Consider the following 18,478-nt stretch of genomic DNA (forward strand, 5'->3'; position numbering starts at 1 on the left):
GTTGAGAGAGTCGACATTTCCAGCAACCTCGCTGATGAAATCCAAGTGCCATTATCAGTGGTCAGACAAAAGCTGTGCTAAGATGTGACAGGTCTAGATCATAGAATTTACAGTGCAGAAGGAGGCCATTCGGCCCATCGAGTCTACACCGGCTCCTGGAAAGAGCACCCTACCCAAGGTTAACACCTCCACCCTATCCCCATAACCCAGTAACCCCACCCAACACTAAGGGCAATTTTGGACACTAAGGGCAATATTTCATGTCCAATCCACCTAACTTGCACACCTTTGGACTGTGGGAGGAAACCGGAGCACCCAGAGGAAACCCACGCACACACGGGGAGGATGTGCAGACTCCGCACAGACAGTGACCCAAGCCGGAATCGAACCTGGGACCCTGGAGCTGTTAAGCCATTGTGCTATCCACAATGCTACCGTGCTGCCCTACTGGGTCTGGTTAACTTGTGTCAGAGTTCCAAACATTGGTGTAAGAGAAAGACTGCAGAATCCCACTCTGAATGCGATTAATTGTTTGTTGAATAAATAAAGATGTGAAGTACCTGCGTTGAATGTAACAAGCTTATCAGTGCATTTGATTAATTGTTGCTACCATGGCATAACCTGTGGTTAGTCAGTGAGTTCTGCTGGACAATAGGTCTGCACTTTCACGCGGCTGACTAGCAGTGTTATGTATTTTATATTACTGGAATTTAATAGGTGATGTGTTTCGATACTGTAACAAAGGATAATCCTCAATGAAGGTTCAGAATTTAGCGACCACTTTTAACCTCACCCGCCCTTCATGAAACTAGTGCCGATCAAGTTCAATGTAGTTTTACGCTCACTCAATTTTATTCCTATCAAAATTGGTGAAGTGCAATATTAGGTTGGGTTAAACTCCACCCGAACCGGTCGCTTTCCTTCCCGGCGGGTTAAGTTAAAATTGCCCTCTTAATCGCTCATGGTTTACCTTGGGTCATGTACTCAACCTCAAGAATTTAAAAAGAGTGGGCGGATATGTGTAATGATTGCTGGTACAAGAGTGAACGATGATGTTCATCTCTCTCAAGTGTGAAAACTTGAATGGGCTATGGCTTTCAGGAACCACGAAATCCAATCACGGATCCCTTAATTGCACCACAGAACAAACGGGGAAAAAAAAGAATGGTGCAAAAAAAATCTCTTAATCTACAGATTGAAATAAAAGAAAGTATTATGCACAGGTCCTATCGAATCAGGAGGAAAGGCACTCTATTCGTTCAAGTTGCAGGGACAAAACTAACTCTTCATGTGCGCCTAGCACAGTATTCAGTTCAGTCAGTGTCTTTCATGTATCTTGGATATTTACGAGACTGGTCCACATAATACCAGGACACTTCCAGCATCTCAGTAAGTATATTCAACAAAGTGTTCGATTACTTCAGAGTGTTTCCTGAAGCACATCCTTTTCCCCTTCGGACACACGTTGAGCATTGCTGTTTGTGTTTGCTCCTGAGGCTGGCCTTTTCTTTCGGATGCTTGCACCTGAGGTAATGAGGTCAGCGTAGCCTTTGTCCTGTGAAAAGGCGTAGGCCGAGCGGCGATGTGAGGAATCCCTGTTGAAATGATTGACCTTGTTGCTTGAAATTTGCTGACCTTTGTTTAGATCTTCGTAGGTTGCCTGGAAATAATCAAATAGGCCGGCACTTAGTGAAATAATTTGCATTCCATCTCACGTATCCATTTCGTGCACACTGCGTAAACCTTAACTTAGTAAAGGCTGTCTCTTAGCCACCACCATAGCTGACCTACGGACAGAATCCTCTGGGAAGTATTGGCATCCTTTGCAGGGTTGTGGAAAATGTCTTTAAGACACAAGGGGCAATTTTCAACTTCACCCCAGGAGGACTAACATGAAATGAAAATTGCTTATTGTCACAAGTAGGCTTCAAATTAAGTTACTGTGAAAAGCCCCTAGTCGCCACATTCCGGCGCCTGTTCGGGGAGGCTGGTACGGGAATTGAACCGTGCTGCTGGCCTGCCTTGGTCTGGAGATGTGGAAAATCAATATTGTACCTTCTGTTTCAGGAGCTTCCTCGAGTGTATTACTTCCAGCTCTCCAAATGGCTGGCGGACTGGTACGCTGTTGCTCGGCACCTGACTACAGTGCGTATAAGTGCATGCAGCTTAATTCTTGTCAGCATGGCAAGACACGTGGTTATTTAGTCATTCCTATTAGACAGTGCTCTTCTAGTGAAAAATAGGTTGGTCTGTACCTTACATGTGGCTGTCTAGCAGTGTTATATATGTTACATTACTGGAATTTAATAGGTGCTAAGTGTTTTGTTGCTCTAGGAAAGGTTAATCCCTGCTGAGGGTTAAGTATTTGGCAGTAAATGTGGCCAACCTGGATGTACATTCTCATAGTAATTAGTTCTTATTGACCTGTTGCCAAACCTGCCGAATTGCTCTGCCAAATTACCAGCCAAGCACAGGCTACATGGAATCTTCTTCCTTGCATTTCTCGTCTGTAAGGTCAAGCTGTGACCTTTGTCTACTAACTTAATGATTAGATCACAAGGCTTGTTGCCATTCCACCTTGGATTGCCTTTTATTGGTAAACCTCACAGTGAAGTCACCATACAACAGCAAGATTGCAGTCCAGGGAATCTTTCTGAAAACAATGCAAAGCTTTTTTGTTAAATAGAGCACACAGCAATGTTTGCACGTTGTATTCATTTTTATTCTAATGGATTCCGTTTCAGAGGTAACTAAAGAATCCCTGAAGCCACGATGCACACAAATCCCCTTTCAAAGGTGTTCTGATCAGTGTCACAGATTGTTACGGTGCAGGAGGAGGCCATTTAGCCCATTGTTTCTGCACCAGCTCCCCAAACGATGGCTTACTGCCATTCCCCTGGCTTTTCTCCGTACTCCTGCACATTGTCCCCGTTCAAATAATCATCTTACGCCTCCTGAATGCCTCGATTGAACCTGCCTCCACCACACGTCCAGGCATTGCAATCCAGATACGAACCACTCGCTGTGAAATTGTGCTAAACTATGAGGACAGTTTGAATACATTTGGTTTTATATTTCTTTGAGTTAAGGAGTGGTGAAAAAATTGAGGTATTTAAAATGATTTAAAAATCATGGGTTGGATGCTGGCGTGGAAAGAAAACTGGCGCAAAGCGGCCACCTTTTTCCCCTTTTGCTGGGGGTTAGCAGGACGGCAACGTGGAGCACCCGGCTCTAGCTGCCAATAGGCGGAGATTTGCCGGGTCCGTGGCCGCGCCATGTTTCATCATGGCGGCCTGCAGCGCGCGTCATGACGGAGGCCGCTCACAGACCCGACCCGCAAAACAGTCCTTCCCCTACTGCCGGCTCGCGCACCCCGGACCACTCCCCCCCCCCCCCACCCCCCCCACAGTGCCCCCAGCCCCGAATAATGTCCCCCCCTGTCCGCAGATCGGCCCTCCTCTGACTGTGGGGGGAGCATCGAAGGACGGGCCTCAGGCAACGTCCTGAGGCCGTCAATACGTGGTGCCACTTTGGAAGGGAAAGAGCATCACGAAAGCAGCGCCGCCCCCGATTCTGTCGGAAACGTGGTTCTCCGGCCGGTTGCTGAACATAATTTTGGCGTCAGCAACCGGAGAATCCAGCCCCATTTATTTGCTTTGGTGTGGGAATCCAGCAGTGGTACACAAGGCGGTCTTTGATCTGTTCCCATAACACGGTTTATTTTGCTGGAACAGGTTGCAGGTCTGTCGCCAGGGGTTTAAAGCTTATGGGGCGCCAGCATCAAGCATGGCTGACCAGGAGTCTTGGTCTTACCAGCTGCACTGGTGTGCTGGAAGGAATTTGTAGGTCACTATTCAATCTTTTGGCCAAGTTATGAATGTTCCTTGGCCATCAAGTCCTGGGTGGGAGTGGAGCCTGGAGCTTCTGGCTCACAGGCAGAGATGTTACCCACTGTTCCACAAGATCTCCTCAGGGGAGTCCAGTACAAGAGGGTATAAGCTAAAGTTAGTACATGGGCATTTATTGTAATTGAGAGTGAGCCTCGTTTTAAAGCAGCATTTGACCATTTACTGTTGCCATGGGAAACTGGACTTACTGATTGAGGAGGCAAGTACTTTCCCACTTATCCTTTGTATTCAGGCACCTGCCTGAGGAGACACTGCACTTGAGCAGCTCTCCACCCCCCCCCCCCCTCCCAATGCCACCATTCAACAACCATCCCCCAAGGCCTCCAACTAACTCTACCCACTGCATCACCAAGCCCCAATCTTTATGCCCCCAACCTAGCCCCAATTCTCACTACCACCCACTCTCCAAAACCAGGCCCCAGCCCTCACCCTCTGAGGCCTCTGACCCTTTCCTCCACCTCTCCCATCGTGCCCATTATTCCCCACCATCCCCAAACCCCAAGGCGTTCTACATTTATGTGAGAAATAGGAGGATGATCAGAGTGAGATTAGGGACGATCAGGGATAGTGCAGGGAACTTGTGCCTAGAGTCCGAGGAGGTGGAGGAGGCCCTGAATGAATATTTTGCTTCAGTATTCACTGGAGAGAGGGACCTTGTTGTTGTGAGAACAGCATCAACCAGGTTAATAGGCTTGAATAGGTTTATATTATGAAGGAGGATGTGCTGGAAATTTTGAAAAGCATCAGGATAGATAAGTCATCTGGGCCAGACGAGATATACACAGAGTTACTACGTGAAATGAGGGAGGAGATTGCTGCGCTGTTGGCGATGATCTTTGCGTCCTCACTCTCCACTGGAGTACATAAGAACTAGGAGCAGGAGTAGGCCATCTGGCCCCTCGAGCCTGCTCCGCCATTCAATGAGATCATAGCGGATCTTTTTTGGACTCAGCTCCACTTTCCGGCCCGAACACCATAAACCTTAATCCCTTTATTCTTCAAAAAACTATCTACCTTTATCTTAAAAACATTTAATGAAGGAGCCTCAACTGCTTCACTGGGCAAGGAATTCCGTATATTCACAACTCTTTGGGTGAAGAAGTTCCTCCTAAACTCAGTCCTAAATCGACATCCCCTTATTGAAAATGAATGAATGAAAATCACTTATTGTCACAAGTAGGCTTCAAATGAAGTTATTTTGAGGCCATGCCCCCTAGTTCTGTTTTCACCCGCCAGTGGAAACAACCTGCCCTCATCTATCCTATCTATTCCCTTCATAATTTTATGCGTTTCTATCAGATCCCCTGCATTAGCTCACTGGGCTAAATCATTGGCTTTTAAAGCAGACCAAGCAGGCCAGCAGCACGGTTCGATTCCCGTACCAGCCTCCCCGGACAGGCGCCGGAATGTGGCGACTAGGGGCTTTTCACAGTAACTTCATTGAAGCCTACTCGTGACAATAAGCGATTTTCATTTCATTTCATTTCATCCTTCTAAATTCCAACGAGTACAGTCCCAGTCTACTCAACCTCTCTTCGTAATCCAACCCCTTCAGCTCTGGGATTAACCTAGTAAATATCCTCTGCACACCCTCCAGCGCCAGTACGTCCTTTCTCAGGTAAGGAGACCAAAACTGAACACAACTAAACAGTAGTACCGGATGATTGGAGGGAGGCGAATGTTGTTCCCCTGTTCATGAAAGGGAATAGGGAAATCCCTGGGAATTACAGACCAGTCAGTCTTACTTCTGTGGTGAGCAAAGTACTGGAAAGGATTCTCTGAGATAGGATTTATGATTATTTAGAAAAATATAGTTTGATTAAAGATAGTCAGCATGGAAACTAGACCCGGGTCCCCGGGAGGCCATATTCGGGGTGTCGGACCAGCCAGGGTTGGAAACGGGTGCGGAGGCAGATATCATAGCCTTCGCCTCGTTGATCGCCCGAAGGCGGATCCTGCTGGGGTGGAGAGCGGCCTCTCCACCCTGTGCCCTGGCGTGGCGGGGGGACCTGTTGGAATACTTGACCCTTGAGAAGGTTAAGTTGGAACTGAGGGGAAGCTCGAAGGGGTTCTATAAGTCATGGGCACTATTTATTATGCACTTTCAAGAACTGGATAACATCGAACATTAGTTGATGGGGGATGGGTGGGGGGGGGGGGGGGGGCTATGCATGTTAAAGATGGCTGTGGGTAATCCCTGATTCCTTTTTTGTTATTTGTTTATGTTAACATGCGGGCTGATGTTTGGGGGTTGGTGAGAGGATGGGATCGTTGTTATTGTTATGGGGTTTGATATATTTGTTGTCGATTATTGTTTGTTGTTGGGGGGTGTAAATTCGGGAGAAAAATTGTGAAAAAGGAGAATAAAAATATATTTTTAAAAAAAGATAGTCAGCATGGCTTTGTGTGGGGCAGGTCATGCCTCACAAGCCTCACTGAATTCTTTGAGGATCTGTCAAGACACATTGATGAAGGTTGGGCAGTGGATATGGTGTATATGGATTTCAGTAAGGCATTTGGTACGTTCCCCATGGTAGGCTCATTCAGAAAGTTAGGGAGCGTGGGATACAGGGAAATTTGGCTGTTTAGATACAGAATTGGCTGGCCGAAAGAAGACAGCGAGTGGTAGTGGATGGAAAGTATTCTACCTAGAGGTCGGTGACCAGTGGTGTCCCGCAGGGATCTGTTCTGGGACCTCTGCTCTTTGTGGTTTTTATAAATGACTTGGATGAGGAAGTGGCAGGGTGGGTTAGTAAGTTTCCCAATGACACAAAGGTTGGTGGACTTGTGGATAGTGTCGAGGGCTGTTGCAGGTTACAACAGGACATTGACAGGACGTAGAGCTAGGCTGAGAAGTGGAGATGGAGTTCAACCTAGATAAATGTGAAGTGATCATTTTGGAAGGTAGAATCTGAATGCTGAATACAGGGTTAAAGGCAGGATTCTTGGAAGTGTGGAGGAACAGAGGGATCTTGGGGTCCATGTACATAGATCCCTCAAAGTCGCCACCCAGGTTGATTGGGTTGTTAAGAAGGCGTATGGTGTGTTAGCTTTCATTAACAGAGGGATTGAGTTTAAGAGCCGCAAAGTTTTGCTGCAGCTTGATAAAACCCTGGTTAGATCACACTTGCAATATTGTGTCCTGTTCTGGTCACCTCATTATAGGAAGGATGTGGATGCTTTGGAGAGGGTGCAGAGGAGATTTACGAAGATGCTGCCTGGACTGGAGGGCATGTCTTATGAAGAAAAGGCTTTTCTCACTGGAGCGAAGAAGGAAGAGAGGTAATTTGATAGAGGTGTATAAGGTGATGAGAGGCATGGATAGAGTGGATAGCCAGCGACCTTTCCCCAGGGCAGAAATGGCTGTCACAAGGGGACATCATTTTAAGGTGATTGGAGGAAGATATTGGGGGGATGTCAGACGTAGGTTCTTTACACAGAGAGTGGTGGGTGCATGGAAAGCACTGCCAGTGGAGGTGGTGGAGTCAGAGTCACTAGGGACATTTAAGCGACTCTTGGACAGGCACATGGACAGCAGTAAATTGAAGGGGTGTAGGTTAGGTTGATCTTAGATTAGGATAAATGGTCGGCACAACATCATGTGCCGTACTTTCTCTTCGGAGAAGGTTACCTTCAATTGATGTCCCCAACCAAATATTTTAGCCAAGGCTGTGGTGAAAATAGTCGGAATGAGCTTCGCATATCCACATTCATAAGATGAAAATATTTGACGGCATTTAAATGAAGCATCACTGTCACTTATTTTAAACAAATACCGGACACACTGAATGAAAACAAACAACTTCAAAGCAGCTGTACTTACTCTTCCGACACCTTTGGAGCTGAAGACTCCCCAAATTAATCGAATCGTAATGGAAGGGATAAAATTCACCGCGACAGTCAGTAGAATGGTGAGCCAGACATAAGGCTGTCTAAATATGTTTAATGCTGCTCCTGTAAAATAAAAGGCAAAAACATGGAACACCCAAAATTCTGACTCTAATCATTATTGGGGCAGGTATGAGCCTCCACCATTTTCTTTCTAGACAAAACTTTCAAGGCTCCCAAATTCAACGCTATTTCTTTTTCTGGCAATGATCTACTCCTATCTACTGGGCATCTCCTTGATGCGGGACACTTAACCCATAATAAAAACCAACTTGAGCCAAAACGTCCTCCAAAAATCAGGCAAAAAGGGCTTAAATAAAGTTCTCTGGCAGGAGCCACCTTGTGTATGACTTCTCCTCTACATGTCGCCACCGGAAGTCTGGTTGGAACTTTTAAAGACGATGTTAATGCTGTTGTACTCATTTAATGTTAATTTATTCACTGGGAAAGTTAAGGAACACGGTGGACCATTGAGCCCATCAATCTTGCTCCTTTCAATAATCAACTGATTATATCCGGGATTTTCCATCACCTGTGTTAAAGACTTCCTGATTTTCTCTCCCACATATTTATTCAACCCCTGTGTCCAAATCTAACTCTCCAAAACTTCCCCATAATTGGATACATTATGCTCATGGAATACTTGATATCTCAATATACACTCAATGGTCATATTCCCAACAGAATGAAATAGGGGTGAGACCATGTAACGGACACAGACGTGCACACATGCATGGCTTGATTCTCAATTTTTATTTCTGGGACCCGACACCACGCCACATCTGCACAGCATAATTTTAAAATTGTGCCAGAGGTGAGCTCGGTACCCAATTAGTGGCACTAGGCCAGGAGCCAGGAACTGACTCTAGAGTGCAGTGATCCAAAGCAGATGGTAGGTACTACTGGGCTTACAGAATAGAGCAGGCAGGAGATCAGAGAGTCAGCAGCCTGGGGTGTAGACAATTGGCCAAAGGATCAATGAAAAGGACTAGACCCGCACTCTACGAATGACCCCTTTCTCCCAACAATTTGTGACAGAAACCTCATTCCAAGCATTGCTCCCAGAGGCTGTACACTAACGTGTACCGGACTGATCGCTATCTGTCATTGGAAAATTGCCTTGTGGCCATGCCCAGCTCATTACCAAATGCTTGTAGAAGTTTAGCAGGCAATTAATTGGAGACAAATGGGTTACTGGCTCTCACCAGCTCCTGGCCACGCTTTGAAAATAACTGTGCATTCCAGAGGCATCGGAAGACTGACAATCCATCTGGGAGTGCAATTTACAAAGTGCGCCTGCACCCTGTGCCTGGCCCCCCACGCGTAACTGAAAGTCCCGCCCAGGGGAACAGATACATGTTTATGCTAACCAGCTGAAATCAACTCATTGAGTATTGGCTAGGAGTCAAACCTGGAAGTTTCACTATTTCAGACAGCCCAGTTTATTCACTGAAACATGGAGAGAAAATCTTCTTTTGGATTATCCTACTGAAAAGAATAGGGGTAGGATTTTCCAGCCCTTTCTACTGACAGGATCTTCCGGTCCCACCGAGGTTGAATGCCCGTGGCGGACAAAATGCCGTAGAGATCAGCGGGACTGGAGGATCCTGTCAGGGGCCAATGGCAAGCTGTCTACGTCGCCATGAAACAGGCTGTAGGAGGTCAGAAAATCCCACCCTCCGTCAGCTAAAGAATCTTGGTTCAACTGCTTCACACTGTGAGGTTCAGCTGAGCCCATCTTTCCAATTATAAGAGCATACAGCATTTGATTAAATGTAGATTTAAAAGTCAGGAAGATGAGTGTCACCTTCTTCACTTTTTAAAATGTTTTGCTACAGACTGAAAATGAGGTTTACTAAAATACTTTGGAAGATAAACGTTTTAAGAAAGATGCAGGTTGCCATTGGGGCTTAGATCCGAAATCTCCGTGTAGTTTCCTTCGGGTTCGAGTCCCAGACTAGAAAAGTTCTCACAGCTCAGAAAGTAATCAAAGAGTGTGATGAAGAACTTGCAAGAAAGGTACAAATTTGTATTATACCTGCTCATCTTAAATTCAGTTACAAATTGGTATTGACCAAACAGTGAAAATAATTCACTTGCACTCTGTTAAGTGTACGTATCATAACAGATAAATTGCTTTCTTACCTTGGAATTGGAACATGTCTGGTTTCAGTTGAGACAAGAAACTACTTTGGGTTAGAAAAGTGATGCAAAAGTAGAGTCCAAGACTGATGATGATGGACAAAGTACTGGGGACTGTCCAGTATGAAATCTCCAACATAACCTGTTCAGAGAATAAGTTATTTCCTTCAATCCTTCCAGACAGATGAAAACATTTAATGAATAAGGACGCAAGACCTGCCCCATTTGCACATCAAAGTACTTTCGTTTAGGCAAATTAAACCTCCGACAAAATACTACACTCTCGATGTACTACAGCATGATGTGGCACCGAAATTCAAACAATGGGACAGCAGTTGGCTCCCAGAGATGTCCTTTACCTCCAGGGTGCACTCAGAACCCCCAGAGTTGGAACTAGGCAGAAATGTTTGATGACCATTCTTAAATATAGTCACATCCACTGCTTGAACCAGTAATTCTGAAACATTTTTGGTTGAAGGACACCTTGGCAAAGGGATTAATAATCACAGACCCCCACCTAAATTATGGAACACCATGTAATACTTACATAGACATGTATAAAAAATTCCAAATAGCTTTTCAGAAAACAGGTATTTACTTAGAAATATCAATCAAATGGGTATGCCTGCTTCTTACTGTAGTTGCTGCCTATCCTTGGTGTGATGTTTGACAATGATACTCGTAACTCATTCGATATAAAAGCCAACATTTATTGTTTTTCAGGCCGGAATTGCATAATGTGGGCCGGAATTCTCCGGTTGTTACGATTCAATTTTCCCACCGGCAGCACACCTCCGCCAGCGGGATTTCGGACGGAGTGGGGTGGTTACAATGGGAAATCTTATTGACAACCAGCGGGAACGGCACGCGGCCGAGAAACACGGGGCTGACAGACCGGAGAATTCCGCCCGTGGTCTCCAACACATGTAGAAATCCTACATAATTTCAAAGAAAGTTTGATTTACTCAGTCGGCAAAAGCAATGGCCTTTACAGAGCACTGGTAGACCTACTAAAGGATGCGCTGGGAATAGTTTAATGGCAATGTGCATCTCCTTGACTGAAAGTACACCAATGTAGGAGACTGCAGACTCCATGAACATTTGTCATTCATTCCAAGTGGACCTTTAACCAGTTGTTCATGTGGCCCACACGTAAGGTCAGCCCTGCTCACTAAGCACTTCCACATTATTTTTCCACCCCAAGAGGTAGATTATCCCATGTTTGGTAACCACTGGCTGAAACAAGCCACTCCATCAGCTAGCTGGAGATTCACAGGTTTTTATATTTGTTAATTGGATTCTTAGTTCTGACGGTCATTAACAGTTTCACTACACAGTGTGATGGCCAAAGATATAATTGCGGACCTACCTCCGCATTAACAGACAGCACCACAGCGGTGCCAATGGTCGTTGACAGGGACTGGTAATCTGAGACCGCTGCGCCATCTTTTCCCGCAATCTCCAAGAATGCTCCATATGGTATAAAAAATAAAACTAATGAACTTAGGAGACCATGGAATAGGATCATTAAGAAGATCCTGTAATTGAATAATTCATTCCGCTGTCCAATTTTGTAGAGTTTTGTGTGCTTGATGCTCAGATTATCACCAACATCCTGTAATTCCAAAAAATACAAACACAGTTAGAAACACTGAGTGTAATAGCACAAAGCTTGGTTGAATCCTCAATATTCGAAAAAGTAGCAATATTTCTGAGTTATCTGGAGTTACCAAAGGGGTGATCTTGCGCCCGTGTTCAGCATGAGTGGAAACGGCGAAATGGTGCAATATCCCACAAGGGTCAGGAAACGAGATTCTCACTGGCGCGATCCTGTTTCTCAAGTTTCCCTGTCCCACGCCGGTGACATAATGAGGTTCCCAAATTTAAATACACTTTAACAAATTTTTATTATTAATGGGCTTCCCCTCCACATGAACCGCACCCCCCCCCCCCCCCCCCCCCAACCCTTTGCGGAATATTGAAACCTCGCCAATGTTGTGTCACGTTGGCAAGGCTCACAACAGCTTTCTAATGATGGGAAACAGTGGCAGGGATCCCACCACGGGTGGCAAGGTAAGTATAGCTCCTGGGGGAAGAGGGACATACCGCCGGCAGTTCTCTGGCACTGCTCTCTGGCACAGGGGCCTGGCAGTGAGGGCGGGAGACTTGACAGTGAAGGGGGGGCAGGGTACCTGGCAGTGAAGGGGGCAAGGGGGAACTGTAACATTTTCATCCATTTTACGGGATGTGGGCATCCCTGGTTAGGCCAGCATTTATCGCCCATCCCTACCGTGCCCCCGCGATATTGCCACGGTGGCTGGTTGGAGAAAGGGGGGGGGGAGGAAAGCCCGCGATACTTGTACATTGGGAATGATATAGGGGGAGTTTAACCTCAGTGCTGATCGGGGCCCCCTTTAAAGATGGCACCCTGATCATGTGCAGCCGGCCTTACGGACACTTACAAACTACAGCTGGCCAAACAGACCCCCCCCCCACCGCTCGATTTGTTTCTGTCTGATGAGGCCTAAGGAGTGAGTGGGGGTTTGAGGGGATGGGAGCTGGAGGGTCTAACAGCAAATAAAAACAACTGGGAAAAAATCCCCGAGAATGTCGATGGGCCTTTTAACCAGCATGCCTCGGTAACCAGCAGCCTCGCTGTCTGCCTCCAAATTATTTCCGGGGGCAACATACCCGACTCCATCAGGCACCTGCCCCTCCCCTCTTCTCCCCAAACTTCATTCACAACCCCACCCCCTAGAATGAAGAGCCTGCTTGCTCGAGGCAGTTTCAGTGAACTGGAATATTTCCCGACTCTGCTCATCCACCTCCCAAGCGACAATCTGGGCCTATGAATCAGATCGTTTTGCCACTTAAAAGGACCCATGTACCCATCCTTGCAATTATTCATTCCTACTTTATGACTCCACATTTTAATATTCAATGTAAAGTCAACAATTAAAACTAGTTCAATGATCATTTTTTGTTGAAGTTCTTATCCAAGCCTGTATTAATTTCCTTTGTCATAAACCTAAGCCACATTACAAAGGCACAAATGATGGAAAAAGTGTCCCGTGTGTAACTGTGACACATCCATCCAACTCTGGGCCAGTATTTCAAATGCCTGATGTTGCTTCTTGCAGAAAATGGCCACAACAGTGGTGAGAATTGGAAATTAGCAGCAGTGTTCCCAAATAACCATCCCTCTCAATGCACCAGAGTTACTCAAGGAAAGACCTTCAGCAGAATATCAAAATTCAAATCCCACCGTTGAGTCTCATGCAGAGGTGACACTCATCAGCTCATTTTGGCATTCCCATCACTGGCGACGGGAATTCACCGAAAACAACTATTTTAATAGCAATAATACGGGGCAATAAATGAGCAAAACAAAATGGATTTTATAACGGGGCAAAAGGAAACCATGAATGCCAGAAATCTGAATTAAACAGAGAAAGTGCTAGAAATGAGCAGCAGGACTACCTGCATCAAACCAGAAAATGACGCCTCTATTTAGCAAAGATTTTTCAACTGTGGCGATCACCTAAGGGCATGGATGATGGGTCCCGCCAAGAAATTATCTTTCCCTCTTCGAAGCCGCTGGACCTACCTGTGCGTATGCACCCATTCAGCTCACCGAGTCTGCACGATCCTCTGAAGGGACACCCTACCTAGGCCCACTCCTCATCCCTGTAGCCCCCGCTTAACCTGCACATCTTTTGACCCTAAGGGCAATTTAGCATGGCCAATCCACCTATCCGGCACAAATTTGGACTGTGGGATGAAACCGGAGCACCCGGAGGAAACCCACACAGATGCGGGGAGAAAGTGCAGACTCCACACAGACGGTCACCCGAGGCTGACCCGTGCCTGTTTTTTAAACTTTATTCCTGTCCTCAGCTACTAGGCCCAATAACCATTCTCCAACCATTCCAAGATGCAGAATTTCTCAACAGACACTGAAAAATCCTCTACGACACCGAAAAGTGGAGCTTCCACCACTGACCAAATCCACTGGGATTCCAGAAAAGCGGAAAATCTCATTTGATCGTCCTGTAGGTGGAGTCTGATTGGGCGGTTAACGGATTTTGGTTTTAGGCGTGACTGATTAAACAACTCATGAGAAATAATGTCCATTCGATAGATACACTCACGCTCATGATTGGGAACAGAATTCAAGGATGCAGGCAAACAATTAGTGGAATTTTAATGGATTTTATAACGGGGCAAAAGGAAACTATGAATGCCAGAAATCTGAATTAAACAGAGAAAGTGCTAGAAATGAGCAGCAGGGCTACCTGCATCAAACCAGAAAATGACAGGCCTCTATTTAGCAAAGATTTTTCAACTGTGGCGATCACCTAAGGGCATGGATGATGGGTCCCGCCAAGAAATTATCTTTCCCTCTTCGAAGCCGCTGGACCTACCTGTGGAAGCTTTTAGTGGAAGCTTAATTTTTTAAAAACATTTCTAAGGCTGGGATACACAAGTAAATAATTTGGTTACATTATAAAAGGCCATAAATAAGATATAGGGTACGATCTTCCGTCTGTTCAAGTCGGCGGGATATTCCGGTCCCACGCTGGCGCACGGGTTTCCCGGTGGCGAGGGGTACAGTCATCGGGAAATCCCATTGACAATGGCGGGGTCTGTAAATCCCACTGCTGGACCGCCTCCACTGCCAAAAAACACGCGGCATGGTCAGTAAATCCCGCCCATAGTCACTGACCGACCACATAAAGAATTTAGACCATTAGGTGTAGGAGCAGATGTAGGCCATTCAGCCCATCGAGTTTGCTCCGCCATTCAATGAGATCATGACTGATCTGATATGATAATCCTCAACTTCACTTTCCCACCTTATCCCCATAACCCTTGATTCCCTTACTAATTAAAAAACTGCCTATCTCAACCGTGAACATCCAACGACCCAGCCTCTTCAGCGCTCTGTGGTAAAGAATTCCACAGATTCACTACCCTCTGAGAGAAGTAATTCCCCCTCATTATTTCTTTAAATAGTGGTGAGCACGTGAATCTCACTGTGACAGTGGGTGGTTGAAGCAGACAGCATTGGTGTGTTGAAAGGAAGCCATGACGCATACTAACAAGATGAGAATCAAAGAATACTGAAGGCGGGGTGGGGTGGCAGCATGGCAAGAGCTAATTAGAGCGAGGGAAGGCTTCTGTGGAAAATAGGCCAGAGATTTCTGGCCCCGACACCAGCGGGCACAGACGAAGGTGGGACGGAAAAATTTAGAGAGCCATAACTGCTCTATAAATTTCCCTGTCCCTCCCACGATGGTGCCATTGGACTGGAAAACCGTCCCTTCCCACTGGCGGGATTTTCAGGTCCAGTCGATGGGCAACCCCCTGGAGGGTGTTCCCCAGGGCTGAGGGTGCGGGGCATGCACAACCATGTCCGGATGATCCTGCCGCTAGCTAATGGTGGGCCACCTCTGTCACCAGAATATATAAGCTGCAGGGGATCCGGAGAATCCCACCCGTGACACTTTGATCCGTTGGGTTGAGTGGCCTGTTTCTGTGCTGAGGATTCAGTGCAATTCAGTGAGGTACTGCAGCTTTTTTCATAGTGTTAGGGCTGCATAAATATTCTGAGCATATTCAGCATTTATTTCCACTTTGGTGGGCAGTAAGAATGTACATTGAGGTTTGACGCCATCTTACCTGATCCAACATTCCCACTAGCAGGATAGGCAGCCAGCTGTACGCCACCTTATAGAAGGAGATGCACCACTTCTCAAAAACAGACTTGGGATAAAACAAAAATTAGGAATGTGAAAATTACTGCATGTCGGTTAAAGAATGAGTAGACAAAGTGAGCTAACATTAGTCATATTTCAATGCAAATTTAGATTGATTGCCTAACAGCGGTTTTGATAGCATGTGCACAGGGCATATTTAACATTTCGGATTTTTTTCAAATTCCATCAGAAAATTAGCACCATTGACTATTTTCCCACTGCAATTCATACACCAGGATCACTCCCACCAAAAAACAACATGAAGACCATGATATACTGTTGACAGATTTTAGGATTAGCTGAAAAAATTGAGGAACTAATCAACAGTTCATCAATGGTTAGGATGTTGTCAAAAATATAACACTATCTGAGTTATATCAAGGTCAAAGACCCTGATTTTCTTTTTGATGACAGTGCCAGCTTTGTAAGAGAGGCTGAAAGTGCTGCAGATGTGTTGACTGAGGTGTAAAGATAGAAACTGTTCTCTTAGAGGCCAATCACCAGGGCTCTGGGTTAGGAGAAGGAAGTTCAAACTTCCTCATTCAACATCCAGGCTATCTGCAGGTCTTCGAACCCACCAAAGTTCACGAGGTCAGGGGTCAGAGTGTGCGCATATGGGTTTTTCGGGATTGGAGGAATATCAGCAGCGCACCCCATCAAAAACTCGGGAAACTGTGCAGGGAGGTGGTTGGTGATGGGGGAGCCAAGGGAGCCAGATCCCTCTCTGATAGCTGCAGATATGGCTCAAGCAACCCTTGAGCCTGTTCCCATTAATATATATGGCTGAATTATAATTCAGCTTCTACAGGTACACTAAAATCATAAAAAATAATGAGACACATAAAGAACGTGAAGGCTAAGTGCCGGCTCGAACGGAGAAACCGTGGAGGTTCTTGTGAAAAAAACAGGGCAAACCCCTCACTGATTCTGGTGAGAGGCTAGCACCGGCTCGTGAAACGCCCGCAGATCGCGGCGAGAACAGCCTGAGAATGGCCGAGACTATGGCCGCGCATGCGCACAGCTGACGACTTGCACCGGTCGCACTGTACAACATGGCGCCGGCCGTGCGCTAAACCTAACCTGCCGACCACGACCCCACCGCGCACCCCCTGGCCCACCACCCACCAGTTCCCCCAGCCCTGACAAACAACACCCCAGCCAGCGGCAGGGAACCCGGCCGAGTGTGGCGGCGCTGGACAAAGTCCGCAACCGGAACGCTGGCTCAGACCACACGTGTCCTGCGCCTTTGGGAACTCGCCCCATCGGGGGCGGAGCATCGCAAGAAGGCCAGCCGATGAAGCACCAATGGCATTGTGACTGCGTGCGGCGCACGTCACAGTGACGGTGGTTTGGAGAGGACGGAGAATCGTAAACCGGCGCCAGCCCCGATTCCGGTGTCGGAATCAATTCTCCGCCCGATCGCCGATTACGATTTCGGCATCAGGCAACGAAGAATCCCGCCCATTATGTTTTGAACTGGCTCTTTAATTCAAGGTAAAATGGAGGAATGAAGAGGGTCATGTGATCGACTTCAACTTCTGCCCAATAATAAGCTTGGATGGTTTGGTTACCATAGGGACAGGGGGCCCAGTGTGAGATTACTGGGAGCAAGAAATAAATGTTCATAGCTGAAAACAGGTGCAGCTGGGCTAACTGTGGACAGACATTTAGTCCAAGAGCTTTTGGGCATAGAGATGAAGGAAGTTCTCGCAGGGAGACAAAGGGTTGCAGTTGGTATGGCCAGCAGATATAAAGAGGTTGCAAGTCCTCGGCTAGCTATCAGGCAGAACACGTGCAAGAGGACAGTCCCTCGTCGCAGAGACACATCCCTTGACAACCTAAAGACTCTGGACGTTTTGCTATGATGAAGCCAGGAGGAGAAATCGCCAGGGTGGATCAGTTTGGAAATTCCCTAAAAACTGAGAGAAACGTCTTTTGGTAGTCATTCAATGTTATGACTAGGCAAAACAGGGAGGTGTAAACCCATTGGAAGCTGTCCCAGTCAGAATTAGTGGGAATACACAGGATGCCCCAGATCCATTGTTCTTCGGGACACTCATGTCTGACCAGCTATTAGCCCGACAGCACCTGGCTCGGGTCTACTCGACGAGGCCATTAGATGCCGGTTGGCCGTTTGATCCAGTGGCAGCTTAGCTAAGTGAGCTTTTAGCTGCGCAAGTCTGGGTCTCGCCCATTGTGAGTCGGATCCAGATTGTGACATCTCGTTAGATCTCGCGAGGTGTAATGGCCACCGGGAATCCCAGGAGAGGCTTCTTCCTGGGATCTACCAGCCGTGTCCCATCCCCATTCCGATGGAAATGGCCGGTAAATCGCGCCAGTTACTTTGCTGTGAGGTTAGCTCTGGTGCTCCTCAGGTTATGCCAAAGTCTGACTCCTGTCTTTCTGCTGACATCCGTCCCCTGAACCGGGTCTGCATCGGCAGCGTCTGAACCACTGTGCCCAAGGAGGCGGGGCGTGGGTGGAGCAGACGGCAACAAGGGTGGGGGTGCAGGCAAGCCTGCTGTGAAGATTTACATGACAGAGGCTTCACATTTATCAGGTGTAACATGAAGATTTGACATTTCCATTCCCCCTACCTACAGACAGTGACTCCGCCCTGACCCCACTCAGTGATTATCTCTCCTCTTGGTCTTTGGTGGTTTATCGCAACTTCAAGGTGTGTCCGCAGGATGCACATCAGAGATGGAGGCAACCTGTTGCTTTCCATGCTCTGTGATCTTTGATGTCTGTGGCAGATGTCCCCTGAAGGGCCTGGAGCCG

The 18,478-nt window shown here is 46.8% G+C and overlaps 1 protein-coding gene across 2 annotated transcripts in view; it reads right to left on the reverse strand.

Moving 5' to 3' along the window:
* Window positions 1-326: 326 nt before the first annotated feature.
* Window positions 327-18,478, reverse strand: part of LOC119953191 (phospholipid-transporting ATPase IC-like) — a 139,781-nt gene continuing 121,629 nt past the window's right edge. For both annotated transcript variants that reach the window (XM_038777182.1, XM_038777181.1), the window contains 5 exons: window positions 15,621-15,704; window positions 11,308-11,553; window positions 9,942-10,080; window positions 7,732-7,862; window positions 327-1,660 (listed from right to left, as the gene is read on the reverse strand). In XM_038777182.1, coding sequence (XP_038633110.1) covers window positions 1,421-1,660; window positions 7,732-7,862; window positions 9,942-10,080; window positions 11,308-11,553; window positions 15,621-15,704 — 840 coding nt within the window. In that variant the 3' untranslated portion in view covers window positions 327-1,420. The remainder of the gene's footprint in view (window positions 1,661-7,731; window positions 7,863-9,941; window positions 10,081-11,307; window positions 11,554-15,620; window positions 15,705-18,478) is intronic.

This window comes from Scyliorhinus canicula, chromosome 18 (genome assembly GCF_902713615.1).
Source record: "Scyliorhinus canicula chromosome 18, sScyCan1.1, whole genome shotgun sequence".
Lineage (NCBI taxonomy): Eukaryota > Metazoa > Chordata > Chondrichthyes > Carcharhiniformes > Scyliorhinidae > Scyliorhinus > Scyliorhinus canicula.